Source organism: Pollachius pollachius, assembly GCF_949987615.1.
Source record: "Pollachius pollachius genome assembly, chromosome: 2".
Taxonomy (NCBI): Eukaryota; Metazoa; Chordata; class Actinopteri; order Gadiformes; family Gadidae; genus Pollachius; species Pollachius pollachius.
In genome coordinates this window covers 27,002,758-27,028,062 of record NC_136935.1, presented here as the reverse complement: position 1 = coordinate 27,028,062, position 25,305 = coordinate 27,002,758, and the positions used below count along the sequence as shown (strand labels likewise).

Here is a 25,305-nt window from a genome sequence, read left to right as displayed (position 1 = left end):
AAAATACAAAAGCAAATAAAAATGTGTAAGTTACCATGAAGTGAAGACTCTCTTTCGAGGGGAAATGTGTTTTAATGAGTTTTTTTTAGTTTTTTTTTTTTTTACTTAGAACTGAAACTGAGCATGAAAATGTAGGAAAACAACCGCAATGTGTGTCTGTGGAAGACCTTGTCCATGAGGATCAGTCAACGCCCACTCCAACATGAAGGTACTTGATATTAGTTATTTATAATATATATTGATATTAATCATCTGCTTAAGGTACTTTATATTAGTCCTCTGGTTAAAGTACATTATATTAGTCCTCTGGTTAAAGTATTTTATATGAGTCCTCTGGTTATATGTCATCTGGTTAACAGGAACTCCTGCAAGTTATTAACTGTAGATTTATAGATCTACAGTTAATTACCTGTAGATCTGTAGATCTATCTGGCCCACCAGAGACTTGGAAGTCAGTCAAGGATAAGTAAATGATAAAACCAAGAAAATGATATTGAATATATTCAAGAAAATATTTTTGTAGACAAATATTTATAAAGATATTTCTACAATTACAGCTTAACTCATAAATAGATACAAGCATGGCCAAAATGCTGTTCTCTGACACGTGTGCGCGCACACACAGACGCGCGCACACGTGGTCTTAAAACAAAAGGCTGTTGCTCTGCTTTCTGCTGACCGCTCGGAGGTAGAGGTCATAACACAGACCAACCTCGGAGGTCGAAGTCATAACACAAACCAACCTCGGAGGTGGAGGTCATAACACAAACCATCCTCCAGGGAATTTAATGACACAGATGGAGCATGAACAGAGAACATCGTATATTCATCAGTATGGGTTTTTTCACAATTATCTCCAGCCCGTTCCCGCTGGGCGTGGCTGGTGACGTAGCAGAAGCCCAGAGTGGAAAAGCCTGCGCCGACGTAGGCTTGACCGTAGCTCCGGAATCACACGGCAGCAAACGCAACAGAACCCCGAAGGAATAAATCAAAGAATAGGCACCATCCCCCCTTATTGGCACATGTTAATATGTATGTTTCTATTCATCCAGATTTAGCAGTGCTTTTGATAGGTGGGGACACCAGAGTCCTTCAAACATAGCTCACATACTAAGAAAAATAACATTCAAGCTTTTACCAAAAATATAAAGTACCTGTTTTATATACATGTATATACATATGTATATATATGGACATATATTTGTGTATACATACATATAACTATGTATATGTATGCTCACTCTCACAAACGATATACTGTATATGTATCAATATTTACATCTATATATCATATATCTATGTCAATTTGTAATGTAATATTTATATGGAGTTGTTGCATGTCCACAAATAGAGCACTCACGCACACACACACACAGGGATGCGCACACACGCACACCCAGGCATGCACACAGATGCACACACACGCACGCAAACACAAACTGACACACACACACAGACCCACGCACAGACAGAAGCAGGCACACAGACACACACAGACACACTCACAAACAGACAGACACAGACAAACGCACAAGTAAACAGATGCATGCACAAAGATGCACGCATGCACACACATACAGACACACACACACAGACCCACACAAACAAACACATCACGTAGGCACTGTTTCAATCTAATAAACAGTACATCATTTGGCCCACAACAAAACACCAAACACAACACAAGAACATAATGCGAGCGAGGTAGCCACTCCCACTCCACAAGACCACCCTCTGTCCTGCTGCTGAAGCCTGCCCTCTGTCCTGCTACTGGGCCCCGCCCTCTATCCTGCTACTGAACCCCGCCCTCTGTCCTGCTGCTGAACCCCGCCCTCTGTCCTGCTGCTGAACCCCGCCCTCTGTCCTGCTGCTGAACCCCGCCCTCTGTCCTGCTACTGGGACCCGCCCATGGCCTTGTGCCGGCCGCCGCAGCAGTGGCAGGCCACACCACAGCGGTAGCAGGCCCGCAGTGGGGCGTAGCAGCACATGCAGGGCGCCAGCAGCGACAGGCCGGCCAGTGCGCTCCAGCGCAGGCAGAAGCGCTCGTCTCTGGCCCAGTCGCAGGAGCAGGGCTCCTCGGCGTAGGGCTCGCCCTCGGGGTCCGACAGGCAGTGGTACAGCAGGCTGTCGGCGCACCACATGAAGCTGACCCGCCGGATACACGTCCGCACGGGGTCCGGGGCCTCTTGGCAGCGGCCCCGCCCGTTCTCCTCCTGGAGGAACACGTCGCGGCAGTAGACGCAGCGCGGAGCGCGCTTCGAGCCGCCCGTCCCGTCCTCCCCCGCCTCCTCCTTCTGCCCGCGCCGCCCCCCCGCCCCGTGGGGCTGGGCGTTCACCACCGCGTCCCGCTGCCCCCGGGAAGCGGGGGGTTCAGCCTTGGGGTCCAGGGCGAGGGGCCGCCGGTCGCAGGTCAGCGGGTAGGGGGACGGGGGCGCGGTGTAGTCGTGTTTGGACGGAGGGCTCTTGCCGAAGTGCACGTAGGCGTCGCCGGGCTCCGTGGGCGGGGCCGGCTTGTCGCCCCCGGACCCGGACGAGGTGGCATGGCGGTAGTCCTCATAGCCCGTCAGCCACGCCCGCTCGCGGGGGTTGATGCGGACGATCTCCTCCTCGTCGATTTGGAAGCTGACGTGGCGCGGGAACATGGCGGTCGACTGCGGACGCAGAACATCATGGTTCACACGGCGGCTCCTCCAGGGCAAACGGCTAAGACATTCAGAGCCCATTATCTGTGTGTGTGTGTGTGTGTGTGTGTGTGTGTGTGTGTTTCTGTGTCTGCTATGCCCGCTTGTCATCAGTTACAGGTGCATCCTTGTGCTCTGGAACCTGGTCTAGGAGGTGAGGTCATAGGTGGAGGTACCTGGTCCAGGAGGTAGTGGTCTGAGGGCCTCTGGTCGTACAGGTGTCCTAGCAGGCAGCGGTGGTGGCGGCGCGGCTCGCTGAAGAGCTGCACGGGGACCCTCTTCAGGGAGGAGCTGGAGGAGGAGCTGTCTGTGGCGTTCTGAGGGAAGGAGCGGGCGTCAGTATGACACCATGATGCAATCACCCAGCCCCCCGCGGTGGGGGGGTTATCCATGGTGCCTAACAGACCCTCACCCAGTCCCCTGCGGTGGGGGGTTTATCCATGGTGCCTAACAGACCCTCACCCAGTCCCCTGCGGTGGGGGGTTTATCCATGGTGCCTAACCATCAGGTCAGTCCCCCGCGGTGAGGGGGTTATCGACCCCCCTGCCCCGTCTCCCTGCTGGGGGGGATTCAGTGATCAGACCGCAGGCACCTAAACTGCAGCACTTCCTCTTCGTGGCTAAGATGACATTTTAATGGAACGGCTGTATGAAATAACTTTATTTTAATTCCATGTCAATTTAGCTTCAGTTAAATTGACATTTCAATGAAAATACATTCATTGCATAGTCCTGTGAGGCTTCACCCATAGGACACGTTTCATACCCCCGGTCGCATAGGGCCTGTAGCTATACCAGGGGTCTCTGTAGCTATACCCGGGCCCTGTAGCTGTACCAGGGGCCCTTGTAGCTATACCCGGGCCCTGTAGCTGTATCAGGAGCCCCTGTAGCTATACCGGGGGCCCCTTCAGCTGTACCAGGGCCCCTGTAGCTGTACCATAGGCCCCTGTAGCTGTCTCAGAGGCCCTTGTAGCGATACCAGAGCCCCTGTAGCTGTACCAGTGATACATGATGATGATGATGATGATGATGATGATGATGATGTGTGTTTTCCGTTACCGGCTCGCCAACCCATCTTCTGCAAGAAACCCCAGAGCAGACGGCTAGAGGAATGCATCCTTGAGCAAGGAGGTGTTCCAGGAGAGGCTGGTGGGCTATAGGGGGTCTGAAGTCCATGAGCTCCAAGTATCATCCTAGACTGGTCCACCTTACTGTGGCTGGGGATGGGTATGGAGCTCAAAGGAACAGAGGAGGGCTAAGGCTGGGAACAGAGGAGAGGAAAGAGCAGTGATGGCTGCTCTGTGTCGATGCATGATGACTCATCTCTGTCCCTCCTCCCTCGCCTGGGGAACCAGGCCAACTAAGAAGAGCTATGCAACACAGGAATTCAAACGTATACACACACATGTGCAACAAACAGATGAGCTTACATTCCTCTGGACTTGTGTGTGTTGTGTGTGTGTGTGTGTGTGTGTGTGTGTGTGTGTGTGTGTGTGTGTGTGTGTGTGTGTGTGTGTGTGTGTGTGTGTGTGTGTGTGTGTGTTAAGTATATGGTTTAGTTATGATTAGGTTTGGGTTGGACAAGGATCTGGTTAAGAAAATAATGAATAGTTGTAGGTTAAGTGTTTTGGTTTGAGGTTGAGTTTAGTTGTAGGGTTAGGAGTGGTGTCCAGGTCTATGGGTTAGATGTTAGGGTTTGTATGGAGGTGGGTGGTGCAGGAAGAGGAGCAGACTGACCGTGAAGACGTCATCGTCCCCGAGCTCGGCCTCGTTCTGCAGGGTGGAGGAGGAGGTTGTGGAGCCTGCTGGAGGGAGCGGGGGGTGTTGGTTCATGATGTCTGATCAGCCATTACGCAGTAAAGTATATACACAGGGAGAAGGATTTGACTGTCGCCCTGATCAGTCAGACCCTTTCTGAATCATATTGAGACACTTTAAATTGCACTTGGATCTTCTTGATATTATTCCTTACATATTCAAATACTTCTTCTGCATGCCTGGTCTAAGATACAATAAGAATATATATATGATATATGTTTAAAGCTGAGAGGAACAGGCATTTTGGCAAGAGGACCACACACACACACACAAACATACACATACACACACACACACAAACACCTTCTGTCAGGTCCTCGACAGCCTTCCGCACGCCGCGGTCGAAGGCGCGGGCGTCGGCCGGGCTCTGGAAGGTCAGGCCACACTTCCTGTTGTCCACCCTCCAGTGGTGGAAGGTGGGCGTGGCCTTGGTGTAGACCAGCTCTTTCTTCAGGAAGCACTCCAGGATCACCTGGTGATGGAGGCTCAATCAACCGCTGATACTATCATGACAACAGGACATAATGGGGGTGAAATGCGGCCAAAAGGAATTATTGATTTACTCTTCTAAAGCGCCTAGCATCGAGAGGCTATGTATCCTGGGATCTATTCCAGCGGGCTGTTTTTATACGTTAACCAGAGCTTTTGCTAACCCCCTCTCAACATTCATTAGTAAATTGAATAAATGAATCCCATGTATTATAATGCTATGCATAACAGGCTTTATGACTAATTGAGAAGCCGGCTGTTGGCGTATGCTACTATGATACACTAGGGCCAATGGGGGGTCTCATTTGCCCCTTTTCCACCGACAGTACCAGCTCAACTTGCCTCGACTCAGCCCGCCTTTCCTTGCGTTTCTATCACCATAATGTGGTACCTGCTACTTTCTTGGGCTCACCTCTATCGAGGTTCCATGAGAGCTGATCCGGTACTTTTGTGTGACGTAAACAGGCTGCTGGCCACTGATTGGCCAGAGTTATACCCCTGGACGAGCGCGACGTCCGAGCCTGAAACCCGGCACCAGGTGTTGTGCCGAAAATGGAATCCCATTTAAAATCGCAGCCCCTCTCCGCGTTATAGCAGTGTTTATATCATATCGTCACAAGATCAGCAACTTGTCACAGAAAGCGATGTCACAACTACGAGGGCACTAAATTACCTAATAGTTTACAAGTCATACATGCATGCATGATGTCACACTAGAAAGCATAGACGAAATAAGCGAAAGCGTGTTCACACGGAGAGGGGGTGCGATTTCAGATGGGGATTCCATTTTCGGCACGAAACCGGCATCTTTAAATACTAGCATCAGCGTTCAGTCAACAATAGTGATTGATTATTGAACACCGCAGGATCAAAGCGCAAGAACACGCCGTGGACGCTGACAGAGGTGGAGACGCTCCTGTGTGTAGCCCTGTCTGTTTATTTGTCGCGTGGATAAGCATACGCAGTTTCCCGCATGCGTGCTATGCGGCCCGCCCAAGTTGAAGAGGTACTATTCTAGATGGCAACACGACTTGCCTGGAACCAAACCAAGTCGTGCCACGTTAAGTCGTGGCGAGTTAATCTGGTACTGTCGGTGGAAAAGAGGCAATTATGAGTGTTTCTACGTTAAGAGGGTCCTGGAGCTGTGTTCTCAGGTGGTCCTGTTGGGTGGAGCACTTCCAGACATGGAGTAGAGGTTGCAGACCGCAATCTTTATCCACAACATGCTCGTGAAGCAGACCTCATACCCTCATGATACCACGAGCCAGGTCAGGGGCACAGTTAGATCACCCACCTGCTGGTCTTTGAGGCGCTCCCCGTGGATAAAGAAGGCCCGCTGTCCCAGTAGCTCGGCTGATAGCACCCTGCACACGCCCACCCGGCTGAGGCAGCCGTCCTGGGCCAGCCAGCCCCCGCTGGAGTCATCTCGGGTCATCACCACCGCCTTCACGCGCACCAGGTAGCTGTCGCTGTGGGACACAGAGGGACAGGGTCAGCTCCCATCGCTCCCAGAACTGGGCTGTCTGAGCGGTCGTCAATTGAATATAAAAACGTTTACTGTTTAGATACAGCGTGTACACATGCTACTGTTACAGACGATCCACACACGCACGCACACACGGACGCTCACAAATATGGTGAGCGTGGTGGTTGACCAAACCCCCAAGAGGTCTTTTCATATATCCTTCTACTGGCAGCCGGGCTTGGCCAGCCGGGCGTGGCTAGCAGGGCGTGGCCGGCAGGGCGTGGCCAGCCGGGCGTGGCCAGCAGGGAGATGGAGTTTAAATGAATTGATCAGAACCCAAATCAAATCCGGACCTTGTGAATGGGGATTGAATCGATTGGGGGAATCAGTGGCGACACCCAATACCCTGACACCCTAATACCGACACCCCAATACCCTGACACCCTAACACCCTTAGACCCTGACACCATAACACCTCCTACACTCTGACACCGCAAACACGATGACACTCTAACACGCTGACACCCTAACACGCTGACACCCTAAAACCATTGTGCATTAGCCAAAAGCTTGCATTGATTGTGCATACATTCAAACACATGCTCGCACAACCATGCTGCAAGACATAGCCACATACACACAAACACACACACAAAAATACGCAGGGGTTCAATCCTCTTTGGAGTCTTTTTTTTTATGCTTAATATTTAATACTTTTAAATACTTCCTTAACTAATAGTGGAGTATTTACAGTCTTTATACAAATTGAAAAATCTGTGTGTGCGTGTGTATGTGTGCTTGCATGGGCATATTGTAGGCCTATAGGTCCCAACTCTGTCAGGCCCACAAAGAGAAGTGGGCGTTCATGCATTCATCCATCTCAATCCAGCATCCATCCTCTGTTATTAACCTCCCAGTCCCTAGTGGGGAGGCTTTGAGAATGACAACAATGCAGGGTTCTGTCCAGTCTGACTGGCAGTGCAACTTTGTGACGCAAAGTAGCATACCTCGCTGGCTGGTTGGCGTGAGTGGGAGGGGTTGAGAATGAGTGGGAGGGGTTGAGGGTGAATGGGAGGGGTTGAGGGTGAGTGGGAGGGGTTGAGGGTGAGTGGGAGGGGTTGAGGGTGAGTGGGAGGGGTTGAGAATGAGTGGGAGGGGTTGAGGGTGAGTGGGAGGGGTTGAGGGTGAGTGGGAGGGGTTGAGGGTGAGTGGGAGGGGTTGAGAATGAGTGGGAGGGGTTGAGGGTGAGTGGGAGGGGTTGAGGGTGAGTAGGAGGGGTTGAGGGTGAGTGGGAGGGGTTGAGAATGAGTGGGAGGGGTTGAGGGTGAGTGGGAGGGGTTGAGGGTGAGTGGGAGGGGTTGAGGGTGAATGGGAGGGGTTGAGAATGAGTGGGAGGGGTTGAGGGTGAGTGGGAGGGGTTGAGGGTGAGTGGGAGGGGTTGAGGGTGAATGGGAGGGGTTGAGAATGAGTGGGAGGGGTTGAGGGTGAGTGGGAGGGGTTGAGAGTGAGTGGGAGGGGTTGAGGGTGAGTGGGCGGGGCATAGGAAGATTCTTGTAAACAAAGAGAGAGGTACGGGCTGGCCAGCATTTTTTATTTGAAGAATATATAGCTATAGGATGTGATTTTGTTGATAAGATAAATGAAATCAATTAAGATCAGCGGTGACAACTGATATGTCCAGGTTATTTTAGGCTAAGAGCTTGTTAAAATGTGACACATTGTGACTTTAATAAAAGTTAATATGTGGATGGTAACATTTCTATTCGCATGCTTGGCAGTCAGTGCAAGCTATTTTGAGGTTTTAGGTCATAATTTAATCACTAAATTATTGAATTAATAGATCAATAGATCAATTAAAGGTATCGTTTGTTTCTGGCAGCCTGGATTATAGGGGATGCAGACAGTAACAGTTTCCCGGGAAACGGGAAATGGAACAAACTCACAGAGAAGGTAATTTCTGTTCAGAGTTTTACCACAAACAAAGGCCCAGAGCATACAGTGTCTCATCAAAGCACTGGTACTGCTCACATATCATCCAGTGATATATCCACTATTCCACCGGCAGTGCTAACATTAGCGAAGTCAAACAACTCCATGTTCTTTATTGTGTTCTACCTGTGTCCGCCCGCATGTACTGATAAGAAACAGGCTGTGATAACACTGACCTCCTCATAGCTTTGTCATGCAGGGGAGACACACCGAAGATACAACATGCATGGAACAGCTCTCACTTACCATCCTCTGCCCACACACACACACACTCACACATACTCACACATACTCACACACATACTCACACACAGAAACACACACACACACACACACACACACAGAAACACATACAGAAACACACACACACTTGTTGTGCAAGTCCATCCTGGGTGATCAGACTCTTTGGAAGAAGACTGAAGCCTTTTCTTTGGCCCCATGATGCACATCAGGTTCTCGTTTGGCATCAAACATGGCACATTTACATGGACCATCGAATGGCTTTGTATTCTTTGTGCCTTAAGTAAAGTAAAGACTTAGTAAAGAGTTATTTAGATCGATTTATAGGACCCTACACCTCTCCTGCACCAATACACATACAGAGACACAGATACAGAAACACAAGCACACAGACACAGACCGAGGAGGCCTGCTCGAGGGCTTGTGTCTTCATTGTGGTGCTAATAGGAAGCGGCAAGGGGTTTCTGAGGCCAGGATCTGTGGGGAGCGACAGCAGATTGCTCCCCTCTCTCTCAGTGGAACATGGACCGTCTTTCATTGTTATCCAAGGATTGTCGATTTAAAACTAACTATTTTATGACCAAAAGTCATGAAATAAGGGCTGCTTAAACAGAGGCTGAGTGAGGAGGGGATCGGTGTCTAGATTGGCATCATGAGGACATGGCTTCATACAGAGGGACATGGGCTCATACAGAGGGAAATGTGCTCATACCAGAGGGAAATGGGCTCATACAGAGGGACATGGGCTCGACCTTGACTCATTGTCATCGGGTATCCCACACGGCCGCGGGACGTATCGACTGGACTTCTGAACAAGCGCATTGTTTTTTGGGGAGGCCCATGGTCAATTTGATCAATAATAAACTAGTGTTAATGCAACATGGAGGTCTATCGTGTTCCATTCAAATCAACATATGAGCAGCAGAAAATGTACTTTTGTCCGCTAGTGCCTGGTAGGACAGCAGCTGGGCTAGTTGGCACAAAACTGAAAAGAGTTAACTATTTTGTCAAAACTCAACAAATATCTTGCAAAATTAAACACTGTACTCAAAACCATGTTCTCTCTTCTCAAAACTGTTTTTTCCACAAAAACGATAAACACAGCTATCATATGAATATCTTCAGCTGAACTGACTGCAAAAAAAGTTTTATGGATCACTTTTGGCGGTAGAAACGGGAACCGTGCCGCACCTTTGCGTACAGAAGCGACCCGCACCCTCCGGTGGAAATGCGCCAAAAGAGGCAACCCTTCCCTTTGTGCATATAGGACATAGCGGTCCTACATTTGGGCTCTAAAGAAGTGCTTAGGTTGATGATTCAGAGAGGCTATTAGGCTGGGGATGTTGTGCGAATGTGTATTCTTTGCACGTTTACGTGTGTTTGTGCACAGCCATGACTGTGCGCAAATGAATGTGTGTGCAGGCAGCAGGCCGTGTCCATGAGGGCCTGTGTCCAGTCTGCCCAAACAGAAGGTCTTGGCACAGCTTTGATAACTACACCAAGAACCACCTACTTATCAGGAAGAGGTCTTGATTGACATGCAAGCAGGACCAATCCTATACCGTACTTCAGGAACGGTACTTTGTGGATAACATACACTATTAAAACAAACGTGATTCAAAATGTGCTTTACATATATCATAATAAGAATAAGAACAATCAACATGTGCGGGGATATGTCTTCATTTCTGAGAGGGAAAATGCTGACAGCCAATGAGATTATTTCTTAAAGATACCGCACGCCGAACTCGCTCAATGTGTCAGCGTTCAGGATGAGTCCCGTGCTGATGTTACTCATGGAGAGTCTGAGACTCAGGGGAGTGATATGTGCTACCACCCGGAGGGTTGATACATTGAGAGGCTGAGACTCAGGGGAGCGATACATGCCACCAGCAAGAGGGGTGATATGTGGAGAGGCTGAGACTCAGAGGAGTAATACGAGGAGTTCTACCAGCAGGAGGGGTAAGACATGGAGAGGCTGAGACTCAGGGGATGGATACCAGGAGTGCTACCATCAGGAGTGGTGATACATGAAGAGGCTGAGGCCAAGTCCACAGAGAAACGATTTTTTGGTGAAACCGCATAAGCCTTGTGCGTTTGGGCCGACCATCCAGACGGATCCAGCGGATCCGGTGCCCGAGAACCTGAAAAAACAGGTCCCAGCGTGAATTCAAATAAAAACGGACCTATGCGGTTTTGTGTTAGGATGCGTGTGGACGCCTGAGATGCAAACGATGATGTCATCGCCCCCCCACCAGCTGGGCGACATTAGAGTTGTGTTGAATTATTATTATTATTTTTTTTGCATTCTTTTTGTAGCTTTAAATACAGCCCCTTGGTGAATGTAATTACTAACTGTACTAATTTAAAAGTATTTCTGCTTATTTAAAAAGTTTAATCTCCACCTCGACTGAATGTTCGTATACAGTGCGCAGGCTGATATCAAATATTATTCATGCCGCTGGTTAAAACTGTCACTTTTAATATTATGGTTAATTTGCAACATATCCTTTTTCTGAATTGTCTGAAATGTTAATGTCATTGGAATATTTAACTTTTCACATTATTGGCATAAAACAATTTGAAAGACTAATAGCCCTTCTGGTGCAAATTGAAGCATTTTTAAAAAATCATGTTTGGCTGCAGTATAAGTAATAAGTGTTTGCAACCGAATTATCCTAATTATTTTAGATATTTGTAAATTGGGGGTTGGTTATTACTACTTGTTATCACATATTGTGTAATTACAAATATTAATGTTTAACCCACCCACTTTAAGCATGGTGTGCCTCGTGGATTCAAAGTAATGGTGTATTTGGTCTTATGTTTCCGTTTTTGACAGTGCCCCCCATTCCGCCCCAATGTGGAAACCGCTGGTTACGCCGCTGCTCTCAGGTCTACTGTTTCGAAGATGGTATACTTTAGGACGGAATTCGGGCTAATTTACATGAATGAAAGACACTGTTCAAATAAAAGTGAATACTTAGAAAACATAAAGGCCTGGGCATAACGATAAAGAAATAGGGTTGGAGACATCAGACACCTTCACTGGTTCTGCTTGTGGCCGTATAGCAAAAAGAACAACGACCGATCTGAAGGAGAAACCAGCCGGCTCCAGTCCATGCATGGGGGGCTGCTTGGATAATACCCCGCTCTGCTGTTACCACACGAGAAGAACCCCGTGTGAGCTGGATTTACTAAAGTGTCACATCTGCGAATAAACTTAAAGAGACTGCCACTCCCCCGGACGGACGGGGGAGTGGTTGGAGTCCGGACTAACTATCCCGCACTGGGGACGCGCCCCCCCCCCCCCCATCCTCTCCTGGACAAACGGTCTGACCAGGGGCCCCGCAGCGCCCCTAACTGTTACATGAGGTGCAAATTGTAGCCCGGCTCCCCGGCTCCCTGGACCGAGGAGGGCATGTGAGGGAGGCTCTTGGCCGGTGAGGGGAGGCCAGCGGAGGGCTGGTCCACCAGATACCACGGGGAGAAGACGTGTAGAGCTACTCACTCGTCTGGGTGTGTGTCCTCGGTCATCTTCCCTTCTCCCCTACGAACAGATCCCCAGGCTCATCCATAGTGCCATGTCTTCCTGCCCTTGTCCTTGAGCAGCACAGTAGTTGCACGCCGTGGCAACCGAGTTCCCCCTGGCTGTATTGTGTCTGGTGTTGTCGTCCTTATCTCCCCGACGCTTCACCGCTCCTTCCTCCCCGCGGTGATCGAAGCGGCTGCGGCGGGATGATCCCCGTGAAACGCGTCGGATGCTTTACCCCCGGGGGTTTGCGTCGATGGCGGTGGTTTGAAACTGTTCGGTGAGGTCGGTGAGGATGGCCCCGTACGAGCCCCATCTCCCGCTACTCCATGTTGGATCTGCAGGCAGAAACCGACCCTGGAGGTGGACTGGGCGGGGGGGGGGGGGGGGGGGGGGGGGGGGGGTAGCGGAAGTGATGACGTCAAAGCAAAGGTCTTCAGCACGTATGTGGTAGATGCTGTGAACCGACGCTGATTAAGAGGCGATGGTATGGCTAATACTGTTAATAACGAGCTATAGAAGCCAGCATGATCTTGGATCTCCATCATACCACCGTAGAATAAGACCTCTGATAGGGCCTGGGCTGTCGGATCCACGACTGGTTTCTCACATGATATTAACCAATACAGCTGAGATTTCTGCATGTAGTAGACTATGTTATATGTATTGTATTATATTATATTAGATTATATTATATTAGATTAGATTAGATATTTTACATTAAACTGAAACCCTGACCATACAATTGGTATATTTAGACAGGTTGAATAAGATAGAACAGATATAATCAAAGGAACAACCCCGTCCAGATGCAGAAGGGTTAGGGTAGAAGATCATCACATGGCGACATCCAGCGGTCGGTCCCTGCTGCCACAGCATTTGTATAGGCTAGTTAATTAACTGTGATGTGCCGTAGTGCTATACAATGATCACTGACTGATCAGTTGAGACATTTTCAACAGATTTACAAAAATGAGCATCACGAAGCATGTCTCTGTTTATCAATGATATTCAACACGTACCCTTTACCAACGCTAGATGGCGCCAGCTACTCACCTTATTGCCTTAGCGTCAGCGGACGGCGCTGCTTCTCCAAATAAATATACAAACATCCACAATCCAAGACCATCGTAACCAGAAGTTTAACCAAATTTCTTTTGGTAGTTGTGTGTGCATGCGTGTTTTTGTGTGTGAGCGATCACACGTTTTTTTCATAACCAGTCTTGGTCTTGGGGTGCTCTTTTACTGGTGCTCCTTCTCATATATGTTTTGGTTTTTGTATGTATTTATATTAGGCTATATACTATATGTATTTCCTTAATTATGTTAATATTGTACCATCTATTCGACAACATCGTATCTTGAAGTGGGTCAATAAGGCGTGAATCTAATGTTCAGTGGGGCCATTAGTATAATATGGGCCGAATACGATCCAATAAGATCAGATAGGAGGAGAGATGATAGATGATTCCCGATAGATGATAGGTGATAGATAAAGAAGATAGATGATAGATGATATGATGGATGATAAATTATAGATATAGAAATAGATGATAGATGATTAATGATATAAGCTAGATGATTGATGATGGATGACAGATGATCGATGATAGATGACAGATGAGAGACGATAGATGATCGATGATCGATGATAAATGGTTGATGATAGATGATATATAAAAGATGGTGGATGATAGATGATACAAGACCTCCGTCATGAACCCCTCACCGGTCCCCGTCCCAGCCTCAGTCGACCGAGCCGCCCCAGACCCTCTCACTCCTGGAGCGGTTTGCCAGGACCCGGCCTGCTGCTTCCGGTCCACTGGGCTCACGTTCAGGGGCCAGGGCCCAGGGGCCAACCGCGGCAAACAGCCGACCGCCCAAAGGCTCGTGAACCCGCTCGGGAGGATCCCCGACGCGGCTCCTTTAAGAGGAACTAAGTCAGGAAATATCTCTCCTCCTCTCAGATCTCACTCGCGGGGTCTCGCATCAAAGCAGGTCTGTGGTGAGTTGGGTGATCGACGGGGACGATGGGGACCTGGTTTTCAACGCTTGGCGCGCATATCTAAGGGCTTTGCAGTGCGGCGCGCGCAGGGGGAATCCTCCTTAATGAAGTCCCGCGTGACGCGCTGCGTGTTGATTGACGAGCGGAGCGGCGGACCGGGGGCCACACACATCTCTCCGGGGTTCTGGAGGGGCACGCTGTGGACGGACTGAACTGTCGCCCGCGGTCGCTTTGTATCGGAGCAGGCGAGGAGCCATCGCTGTTTACCGCTCACTGCCTGGAGCTTGGCTGTCCCCGGGTCGGACTTATGCTCTACGGTGGGGAGCTTGTGGATCTCCTCACACACATCGGATCGCTCCTCTGACGTCCGGACTTGGATGTTTCTCTGAGCTCCAGCCCGGCCTTTAGGTGTGATCGGAGTCGGAGGGTATCGGCGCAGTGACGGCCGATGGCGCAACGGGTGCGTAGACTGAACAACTTTACCGAAGCTTTACCGGAGGATTCCACGGGCGGAGGTCGGACCGAGATAGGAAACGTCTAGGAGTCTTTAAGGATATACTAAACGTGTAGGAGTCTCTAAGGATGTACTAAACGTGTAGGAGTCTTTAAGGTTGAACTCAACGTGTAGGAGTATTTAACGTACAGGAGTCTTTAAGGATGCACCAAACGTGTAGGAGTCTTTAAGGATGATCTAAACGTGTAAGAGCCTCTAACGTGTTGTAGTAGTCTTTAACGTACAGGAGTCTTTAAGGATGCACTAAACGTGTAGTCTTTAACGTGTTGTAGGAGTCTTTAACGTCTAGGAGTATGTAAGGGTGTCAGCGGCTGCCTGCTCCTCTTCATTCAGGAAGCAAAAGTTCCTCGGCTTCTTGTGGGCTCCTGACTTTGTTAAGCAGTCAGTCAACACATGTTGAACCTCACAGCAAACTCAGAGGTTTGAAACATGACTATTACGAACACATGAATTCCTTTAACATCAGAGTTGTTTTAAACAGCACTATTGGATATTAGAATCATAGGGAAAAAAGAAACAAATAAAGAATAAGTTTTTCTTAGAGGAAGCCGGTTTAGGCGGACCTATTTGTAATTTTGTCGAAGGGAGAGAAATGTGAATTATTAAATATAATAGAAAGGCAATTGATAAAACGGTTTTCCAATTGTCGTTATTTGATCATATTTATTCTCTGTATTTATATAATATAATAATGTATTTAAACTACCACACAGTAGCTATGATTATTTAAAACAACAAAAGAAGCCCGAATCTCCATTTCAGTAATTAGACATAATATCGAAGTTATTATAGGCTAGGTCTATGATGATACTTACAATTAGTTTCCCAGCTATTATTAGTTCAACAATTTAAACTGAACGTCTCCAAATGAAAGATACAGGGAGCCTGAAACACCAATACTCTTACAGGCATTTTAACAAGGAAAAATATAGCAAATTGGATTTTACTGCAGCGAGCTTCTTCTAAATGATCTCCTTTTACTGTCTTCCTACACCACTTCGTTAACGCTTCGCCTCTGCGTTGTTGTAGAGAGTAGGACTCAATCTGGGTCATGAAGAGTTGTGCGTGGATCCTCTTGAATCAAAGCTTTCTCGAATATAGAAAGTTTCATTGAAATGAAGGAAGGCTTATGTATTATTATTGTTATTATTATTATTATTATTATTATTATTATTATTATTATTATTATTATTATTATTATTATTATTATTATTATTATTATTATTATTATTCGGTAGTTGGGGCCCTTGGGGCTCCTCGAGGTGTTACGGACCTCTCGCGTGCAGAGCGGCTCGGCTTCACCCCCCTCGTGTTTATAAAGTGTGCAGAGGTCAGCTCGTGCACCGAGACGCTGTCCCAGCCTTACCGGTGCGTTGTGTGTCCCAGTATGAAGAGCTGCCCCACTACGGGATGGACGGGATCCCCCCCACCATGTACGGGGACCCGCATGCAGCCCGTGCCCTGCAGGCCGTACACCTGGGCCACGGGCCCCAGTACCACCAGTATGCCGTCCCGCCCGGCGTGGGCTCCGGCGTCAACGACGCAGTAAACAGAGACAAAGACTCCATTTACGGGTACGTTGACTTTATTGCTGGCATAAAATGTGACGCCATTAGGAGCATTAACGAGCACTAATGACGTGGTGGGGAGGGCCACTTCAAGGACTTATTTCTGGAGCCTTATATTAATTTAGGCTAATATTATGGGTATTGTTAGTATTATTAGTATTATTATCATGTGTGTAATTTATTATTATCATTATTATTATCATTATTATTAATATTATTAGTAGAAGTAGTATTATCATTTTTATCATTTATATAATTTCTTCTTTTTATTATCATTATTATGATCATTATTATGCTTATCATCCGGCTGTGATAAGTCCTGTTATAGCCTGTTCATTTTATTGTTATTGACATGGCTATTATCCTTTTCATTAGTTCTCTCAGACCTCAGAGTTTCAGTGTTTGGTAACTTCTAAACTCTATCGTTAGTGGTTCTTTCTATTCTGTTTCCTTGTCGCAGTGAGTGGTAGGCCAATTACAACCCGCAGAACCGGGTTTACAAGTGGTTGACGCTTAGATATATTGTATATATTTATATAAAAGTATATAAATAATAAAAAAAATATATATAAATATATAAATATAAATATATATATATATATATATATATATATATATATATATATATATATATATATGTGTCTGTATATGTATTGTCTTATTCTTTTATTCTTCGTTTTCATGTTTTCTTGCACGCTCTACTGACCTATATGTTCTTTATTTATATCTAATTTAAATTATTCATTTTAGATTTTCTGAGTTACTTTAAATCACAGGCCTACAATTAACACTACAATTATTGTTTTGTAACTCCTGCCGTTGCGTTTATTTTGGTTTTACAATTATTTTCAGGTAAAACGTCTGGATTGTACCACCATGCAACGATTAAGGGAGAAAACTCTTACAATTGTTCCGTGAAAATTGTTATAAATCGTCTATGAAGCTCCTCTGGCCGGTTTGAATCTGTTAATCCACACAGTCCACGCATGTCAGCGTGTGAACTATCATTACGGCCGTGCAGCCGGTGGTTTTGCACGCTGCTGGCCTATTTGTTGCCCACCGAGTGCATTCACCCACTGCTTCATCGTGAACACGTTAATATTAACACGGGGACACGGACCGCGTCTCCTCCTGTAGGCACCCCCTATTCCCGCTGCTAGCCCTGATCTTCGAGAAATGCGAGCTGGCGACCTGCACGCCGAGGGAGAGCGGCGCGGCCGGCGGGGACGTCTGCTCCTCCGGCTCCTTCAACGAGGACATCGCGGTGTTTTCCAAACAGGTGGGAGGCCTACCGCCACATACAGGGCAAACAATAATAACAAAGCAGTAAAATAAACGCCTAAAAATGGTCGTCCCCTCCCAGATGACACCTTCCAACTATTTTTACGACTTTATATTTTTTCTTTCTACAAATCATACCTAAATTATATTGCCCGGTGTGTGTGTCTGTTACAGTCCTACATAGTCTATTATAGTGTCAGATGTGTGTGTGTCTATTATAGTCTATTATTGACCTAGATGGTTTATTAAAGGCCTAGATTAATAATTGTTGTATTTCATTTGAACAGATTCGATCAGAGAAGCCCTTGTTTTCCTCGAATCCAGAGTTGGACAATTTGGTGGGTCTCTCTCTCTCTCGCGCGCACACACACACACACACACACACACACACACACACACACACACACACACACACACACACACACACACACACACACACACACACACACACACACACACACACACACACTAATGCGTCCCTGTCTTTTCATTAGATGATTCAGGCGATCCAGGTTTTGCGGTTCCACCTCCTGGAGCTGGAGAAGGTAGGATACGTTTCCCTGCCTCATGTTTCATCTGAAGCCCGATCGGCCCGGCGCGCTGTCCTCCTGTCGAAGCTTTGGTTTCACCGAAATAAACGTTGCGGTGAATTAAGCAGAACATGCGTTTGCGCCGTGAAGGCCTGATCCATATGAAGTGAAGTTCATTTAGCGGTTTACATACACACACGTTATATTCAGTCTGTTGTCACTGTTGCTCTGCAGGTCCACGAACTCTGTGACAACTTCTGTCACCGCTACATCAGCTGTCTGAAGGGCAAGATGCCCATCGACCTGGTGATCGACGACCGGGACGGGAACAAGTCGGACAGCGAGGACTTCCCTCGGTCCTCCGGAGCCCTGGACCAGGTGTGTGTGTGTGTGTGTGTGTGTGTGTCTGTGTGTGTGTGTGTGTGTGTGTGTGTGTGTGTGTGTGTGCGTCCCTTAAATCGCACGGCGAGTGGCCTTTATTAGATCCCGCATATTGTCAGTGCCGCAAAGGAGCCACAGGTCCACACCTACCGATAGTCTGACCCCCCGCCCCCCACGGTCGCTACAATATGAAACATCCCGTCTGACCTGAAGGAGAGGCTAGCATTAGCATTAGCCTCGCAGCTCCGCTCGTTAGCGGAGGGCCGCGCTGAGGCTGAGGATGAAGAGGCTTAGTGTCAAGTGGCCCTAAACGGTGCAGAGTAGGTTTTCGGTTTCAAGTAGGCCTGCTCATTTTGTGGCTTGTCAAAAGGTTTGATGAGTTGAACTTTTTCCCTCTTTCAAAGAGCTGTGACGTGGAGGCTCCCGACGTCACAGGAGGATTAACACGTCTCCGCAGGGCCAGCCCGGGGCCCCCAGGGGCCCCTGAACGGAACCCCGCACCTCCACATTTAATCTGTTGAAACGCACAACGAATGAGTCTTTAAGCCCCCTGGTGCAGTCACACATCAGGCCTGGAATAAAACCAAGTTTGGCAGAGATACATCTGCCCAATTTACATTTGCTATACACTCAGTGAGGCCTACCTGACTTATTTGGGCCATTTGTTGATCGATCCATCGTTCATTTCTAGTAGGCCTATCCGGCTATGTAGGATTTGTAGGGTTTGTAGCTCATTCAGCTTTGGATGTGTGTATAACATGAAGAGTAATGCTGGTGTTGATGTAAAGGAGCCGCTAGCTGGGGTAACGGGACCCTGTTGGGGTCTTCAGCCCTGAGCCCCACCCAGCACCCCCTGATCCCCCCCAGTAGCCCCTGAGCCCCAAAAGCAGCCCATGCTTCAGCAGCTGAACCCTGCGTCGCTTCCACTCTTCATTCCTCCCTCAAGTGGAGGCGGTGGTTAGGGGATAGAATGTAGGAACCGGGGTCTGCCTCTTTTAGAAACTCTAAAACCACTCTATAATATTAATACTCCGTTAATATTAATACGCAATGAATACCCCGGTCCCCTCTCTCTCCTAAGGGCTTAATAAATCTTAGCGAGGTTCAGTGCTCTGGTTCTGCGCTTAGCGCGTCGCGGCCCTACGTCTTCTCCATTACAGGCGTATTGCGACGTTTGTTGCGTTGCGCACTACCTTTTCGTACTGGGTTCGTGTCTCACTGAGGAGGATCTGGAGCTCGTATCACAAATCAGCAGTTACAGTTCGCATCGCACTACTTGACGTTATATATATATATATACATATACATATATAGGTTACATTGCAGTTGTATTACAGCGATATATTTCAGTGTCAAGTTTAGATGTTTAAAGAATTTGAACATCTAAACTGACATACTTAGGTCCAAAAGTTAGACAATAATTGAATTGTTTTACACCTCTGTCTTCATTTAAAATGTATTTTATGTGTGTGTGTGTGTGTGTGTGTGTGTGTGTGTGTGTGTGTGTGTGTGTGTGTGTGTGTGTGTGTTTGTATGTGTGTGCAAATGTGCGTGTTATGAATGTCTTGGCCCTTATGAAGTAGTAGACTGTTTAGGGCTATATTACCTCCAATAGTAATTTCACCAGCACATATAAAGTTATAATGTTTGAGCACAGCAAATATTTAATAACAACTTAATAACATTTCTTTAATAACATCAGAAGCAACATCTCTCTCTCTCTCTTTCTCGTTCGTTCCCCCCCAGATGTCTTGGAGCCGGGACCATGATGACACAGCCTCCGTCCGCTCAGCCGGCACCCCGGGGCCCTCCAGTGGGGGCCCCACCTCTCACAGTGGGGATAACAGCAGTGAGCAAGGTGAGTTCCCCTCCACCACAGGAGGCCTCCGCCCCTCCGCCTGCAGGTCCACCATGCACCAGCACACCAGGGGGTCTTTGAAGGTTCAACTCCATGGGCTCAGTATGGCCCATAACTCACTATTATTATTGATCGTCATGACACACAGTCTTATAGAATAAGTGAGAGGAGAAGGTGGGCTCTTCATAGCATATTCAAATATTTATGGATATTGTGTAACTCTTAATGATGATCGTGATAATGTTTCCATACATATTCCCATCATCAGTGTTAACCAGCTAACTGACAGATGGATGTAGGACTGGAGTTTGCTGCATTAATGTGTGGGGGAGACAGCGATCTTTCCCTGGTCTGTTGTGGAGCAGGAGGTCCGAGCGGATCAAGTAGCTCGCCGGGCGGTGCAGCCAGATAGTTCCTCTCCGATGTCTATGGCCTATGGAGAGAGGAAATGTAGCATGCGACACACGCTGGGAGCCAAGAGAAAAGCTATTGGCCGTTTGTCATCCTCTCATGGACAGTGAAGCCAGGGACAGATGGACTGGTTTGTGGTCCGTGTTTGGACCTTTCAAACAGAAGGCTGGATGTGTGTGAAATTGAACAGCCCAGTCTCCTTGGTTTTCCTCCTCTTGTTTTTCAAGTCACGGGACGATGTTTAAATAGAGGCTAGACACAAGGTCTCAGTCCAAGCTGCCCTGATGTAACTCGGTTAGGGTTTCAAGGAATTCAACTTTTGGCAAAAATTATTATTATTATATTATTGTGCTTAAGAGTACAGAGAACATTAGAAGGACGTGCATACCTCATCCAGGGACATCTCCACCTGTTGGTTGCATACGTGGGTGTTTTGTTGTTCTTAATTCTTTGGAGGCTTGTGATTGGTGGTTGGGACGGGGGTCTTCAGCAGGCCGTCTGCCATGCGCTCCTCTTTTGGAGACCAGGAAGGGTTCAGCAGACCGTCCATAGCTCGATTGCCCCCACTTCAGGGGACCTCCAGAGTCAGGAGACCTACAGCTTGACTGGGCTATGATTGACCTCAGACGAGAACGTGTTCATTCATTGGTGGGGAGGTTTTAGATGTACTTTATTATTTATTAATCAGGTTAACTGGTCAAGTCTATTAACAATAATGTGCACTGTAATTAACACACACACACAAACACACACACAGAAGGCCTAGGGGGAATCTAGATGTAGTTTCTATAGCTCTACATGGTGTTTCCCACCAGCCCATGTCTCCAGAGCGGTAGATGAAGTCTGATAAACTGAGTCATAGTCAGAGGTTCCCCTTATCCAGGCGGCGTTGATCTCTTGGCTCTCTGGGGTTCCTTTGCTGACCGGCTTTTAGCCATGGAGTCACTGGAGCGCCGTGACCAAAGCTCTGTCTCCCCCAAAAGAAGGACCCATCCCGCAGCCATCTGGCCCCCCTCAGCCCCGCCCTGCCAGCAGGAACGGCAACAGGGTCTCTCTCTGGCCTCTCTCCCGCTCCCATGTAGGCTATCTGTAATATCTGTCACCGCAAGGCACTTTGCACCCACCTTGACCCCCTCCCTGACCTTCCAGACACGCACACGCATACACACGCACACACACACACACACACACACACACACACACACACACACACACACGCACACACACACACACACACACAAACACACACACACACACACACACACACACCCTCTCCCCTGGTCCTCAGGGCCAGTGGGGCTGGGCTGTCACAAGCCATTAGCGGGCCAAAGTCCACTCGCTAGCGCCATCCTTTTCATGCACACAGGGAGCGAGACGCCAACGTGTGTGAGAGTGTGTGCGCGTGGGGTTGTATGGGTGGGTGTAAGTGTGTGTGTGTGAGTGTGAGTGGGATGGAGAGAAATGTGTGAGTGTGAGGATTGAGCAGCGGAGAGCGACAGAAAGTATGGAAAAAGGGACAACACAATAAAGGAAAGGAGATGCAAGAAAACAGGACAAACCAGAGGGAAAGGAAGAGAGGAAGAAAAGGGGGGCAGGGGGAGGTAGGGGGGATGTGTTTGGGGGGGTAGGGGGAGGTAGGGGGTGGATAAGCCTGGGGAGCTGTGGATTGGCCCTAATAAGGCTGAGAGCTTGTTTATGGAGTCAAGCATCATTTTTATGATTATTTCCACCTCTTTGGGCTCTGCCATGCAGGGGACCCCCCCCCCCCCCACTCCCCTCCCCCTTCCCTCCCTACACACACACACACACACACACACACACACACACACACACACACACACACACACACACACACACACACATACACACGTACACACGCAGACTGATGTGGGAGTGTAAGCTGGTCCAGGGTCCTCGCAGCGGGAACCTGTCAGGACCCCTGGGGTCTGCACGGGGCCATTCCCCGGGCCCTGTCCTCTTCACCCCCGCCACAACGCTGTTAAAAAACACCAAGGAGAAAATGAGCCTTGTTAAATAAACAGGCTGCAGTAAAATGTGGTTTTCCAACATTAAGCAAAGTGCAGACGACGGTGGTGGAGTCATCCAGTAGGTTATGGGAGAAGGAGGACTTCTTTAAAGCTACGGAGCCAGCTAAGGCTCAAGCCAGACTAATTGCCTCCTTACTGCAGTTTTCTTTAAGATAGTTTTTAGTCATGTCGTCCACTGATAAACATTTAAAATTTAAATTCAAAATAACTTTTTCTCCTGCACAAAACAGCATTATCAAAGTTCTCCAATGTATTTATTTCCTAGCCACCAGTCCGATTCTGACCGCTAGATTTGAATCTCTAGCTCCATCCTGCCATTTGTTATTTCAAATGTTCTGGTGGTTGAACCCCCTGCCCTGGTGGGACCTCCACAGCTGTCTGCCCCACCAGAGCACAGGACACGGCACGCCTGGATCCACTGTCTGCCAGCACATGGCAGAGATTCCCCTGCAGGCAGCCTTTAAAGCGTCCTTGATAGGGATTCTCAGCCTACTAATGTCTCTCTGTCAGGCGACGGTCTGGACACCGGTGCGGCGTCGCCCAGCGGGGGGGATGACGACGAGCTGGACCGCGACAAGAGGAACAACAAGAAGAGAGGGATCTTCCCAAAGGTGGCCACCAACGTGATGCGCGCCTGGCTCTTCCAGCATCTGACCGTAAGTACATTCCCCCCCGCTCCACCCATACTGGCCATACTGGCCACCCATAGTGGTCACCCATACTGGCCGGCATCTTTTCAAAATGTTGCCACCATTACAGAATGGTGTTTGGCAGAGTTGGGAGGCGCCCCTAGTGAGTTTTGGGGTTTGGTCTGGTCAGCGTTTCCCGCCAGCTGCTCTGAGCATGAGGCGTTGCGTCAGGACCAAGAAGAGACACAGAGGGCCAGGCGATCTGTGGTTCTTCATGGCTCTGTCAAACAATCACAAGTGGATGTTCCCACATTTCATGTCCGGTCATTTAACGGCCAACTGGAGAACTACCAGACACTCACCTAAAGCTCCAACGACCAGTCGTCCTCAGACTGCTGTCTCTTTAAATGGTCCTTGTATTAACAACATCTGCTTGTACGGCTCGCTGTGTCCCTCTACTTCCCTCCCAACCTCACCTCTTCATGAACGCAGATGGAAACTAGAAGATATGAAGTGAACCGGAGGTGCTGGTCTGTGGAGGGACACAAGGTCGGTGTTATATGGGGGGCTAAATAACAACACTGATTTCCAGTAGCGTACCGTGGGGTTTAAGTCAGGGTCTTCAGTAACGAACTCCACCAACGGCCAACCCCCAAACACTCAAACATGCACACAAATTTCATATAGGTGCCGATCCAGCCAACACAGCCACAATATGCGCTACTGCATAACATCCACAACAAGACAGTTGATCTTCAGCAACAACAACAGTGCACACGCACACCACTTTGCATTACCGCAGAGCTAGAGTAATGCAGCATCACCAGCAGATCTTTCCTTATGTCACTCCGCAACCAGATTGCATATCACACACGACAAAAAAACAAGTGTTCACAATTATTGTTGTTATGTTTACCTAGCCTATAGCAACAATATTACAAGTGCCAGTTCATTAACAAAAATGCAACATACAAGTAGGCCTTTATGCCACATATTTTACAACAGCTATTCCAGCCAGAAAATCAAGCCCACAGGAGTAGTAGTGAACAGGTTCATTTAATATGCTTATTAAGCGGCATCCACACACAGCATTACCATTAAGCCTACTGCCCAAATTCCAGCAATATATTTGTGTTTCCAACCATTACAATAAATGCCTTATAAACTTAAGTACCACAACAACATTATTGCTCCTACACAGTGCAAAGTAAAACTAACCCATCACTTGTAGAGGAAATCCATCCTCCGATCCTTTCCAACCTGGACATACCAAAGGTCTTTAAATGCACCACTGATGTGAGGTGACGCTCAGAGGCCAGATGTTTTAAAGCTGCCTTGGTGAATCTGTTAAGCTAAATCCGGCGCTGTTCCATGTCCCCTCACTGATGTTGAACAGCAAACACGGCAGCAGAATAGCTTGTTCTGAACATTGCTAGCCGTTAGCAAGTCATAGCGGCTGCAGTTGCACTCTGTAAAGTGCCGCACAAAACCTTTACCGGCCTGGGTCAGCCCATACAGCTTTGGAGTAGTTCTTTCTCTTGAAATTAAATCTGTCCTCTCTCTAAACGATCGCCTTGAAAAAGGCAAACGAAGGAGATCAGAAACAGGATCGCTAGGTGCTGTGAAGGCGGTGGCCATAGTAGTTCACTATCAACTCTCTCACTAACCGCCAATGATTTCAAAATTCGCTGGGGCCAGCGCCGGCATATTGCTGGACCCTGGGGGCATTCTATTACTACACATCAACATTTGATTGGCTGATTACACACGTCAGTCAAATTTATTATTTAATTTATTATCCAATGGGAGGTGGCAGCTTCAGCGAAAGGCTAGCAATACTTTAGTGCTGGCCCCGCTGGTCCATGTA

General features: G+C 48.1%; 2 protein-coding genes across 2 annotated transcripts in view; one reads left to right on the top strand and one right to left on the bottom strand.

Annotated features, from left to right (window-relative positions):
• Positions 1-1,892: 1,892 nt before the first annotated feature.
• spred2a (sprouty related EVH1 domain containing 2a) lies at positions 1,893-12,530 on the bottom strand (the record flags this gene model as incomplete). The annotated part of the gene is made up of 6 exons (XM_079730287.1): positions 12,193-12,530; positions 6,282-6,456; positions 4,802-4,970; positions 4,418-4,482; positions 2,858-2,998; positions 1,893-2,651 (listed from the first exon to the last, which is right to left on the bottom strand). The coding sequence occupies exons 1-6, from the start codon at positions 12,216-12,218 to the stop codon at positions 1,893-1,895; spliced, it is 1,335 nt and encodes a 444-aa protein (XP_079586413.1). The 5' UTR covers positions 12,219-12,530.
• A 1,712-nt stretch (positions 12,531-14,242) lies between these two features.
• The window catches only part of LOC307070432 (homeobox protein Meis1-like), a 33,010-nt gene continuing 21,947 nt past the window's right edge, over positions 14,243-25,305 (top strand). Inside the window, exons 1-8 of the mRNA XM_079728888.1 lie at positions 14,243-14,678; positions 16,119-16,306; positions 17,438-17,579; positions 17,869-17,919; positions 18,076-18,126; positions 18,346-18,489; positions 20,239-20,350; positions 23,320-23,465. Of these exons, the coding sequence (XP_079585014.1) occupies positions 14,667-14,678; positions 16,119-16,306; positions 17,438-17,579; positions 17,869-17,919; positions 18,076-18,126; positions 18,346-18,489; positions 20,239-20,350; positions 23,320-23,465 (846 nt within the window). The 5' untranslated portion in view covers positions 14,243-14,666. The remainder of the gene's footprint in view (positions 14,679-16,118; positions 16,307-17,437; positions 17,580-17,868; positions 17,920-18,075; positions 18,127-18,345; positions 18,490-20,238; positions 20,351-23,319; positions 23,466-25,305) is intronic.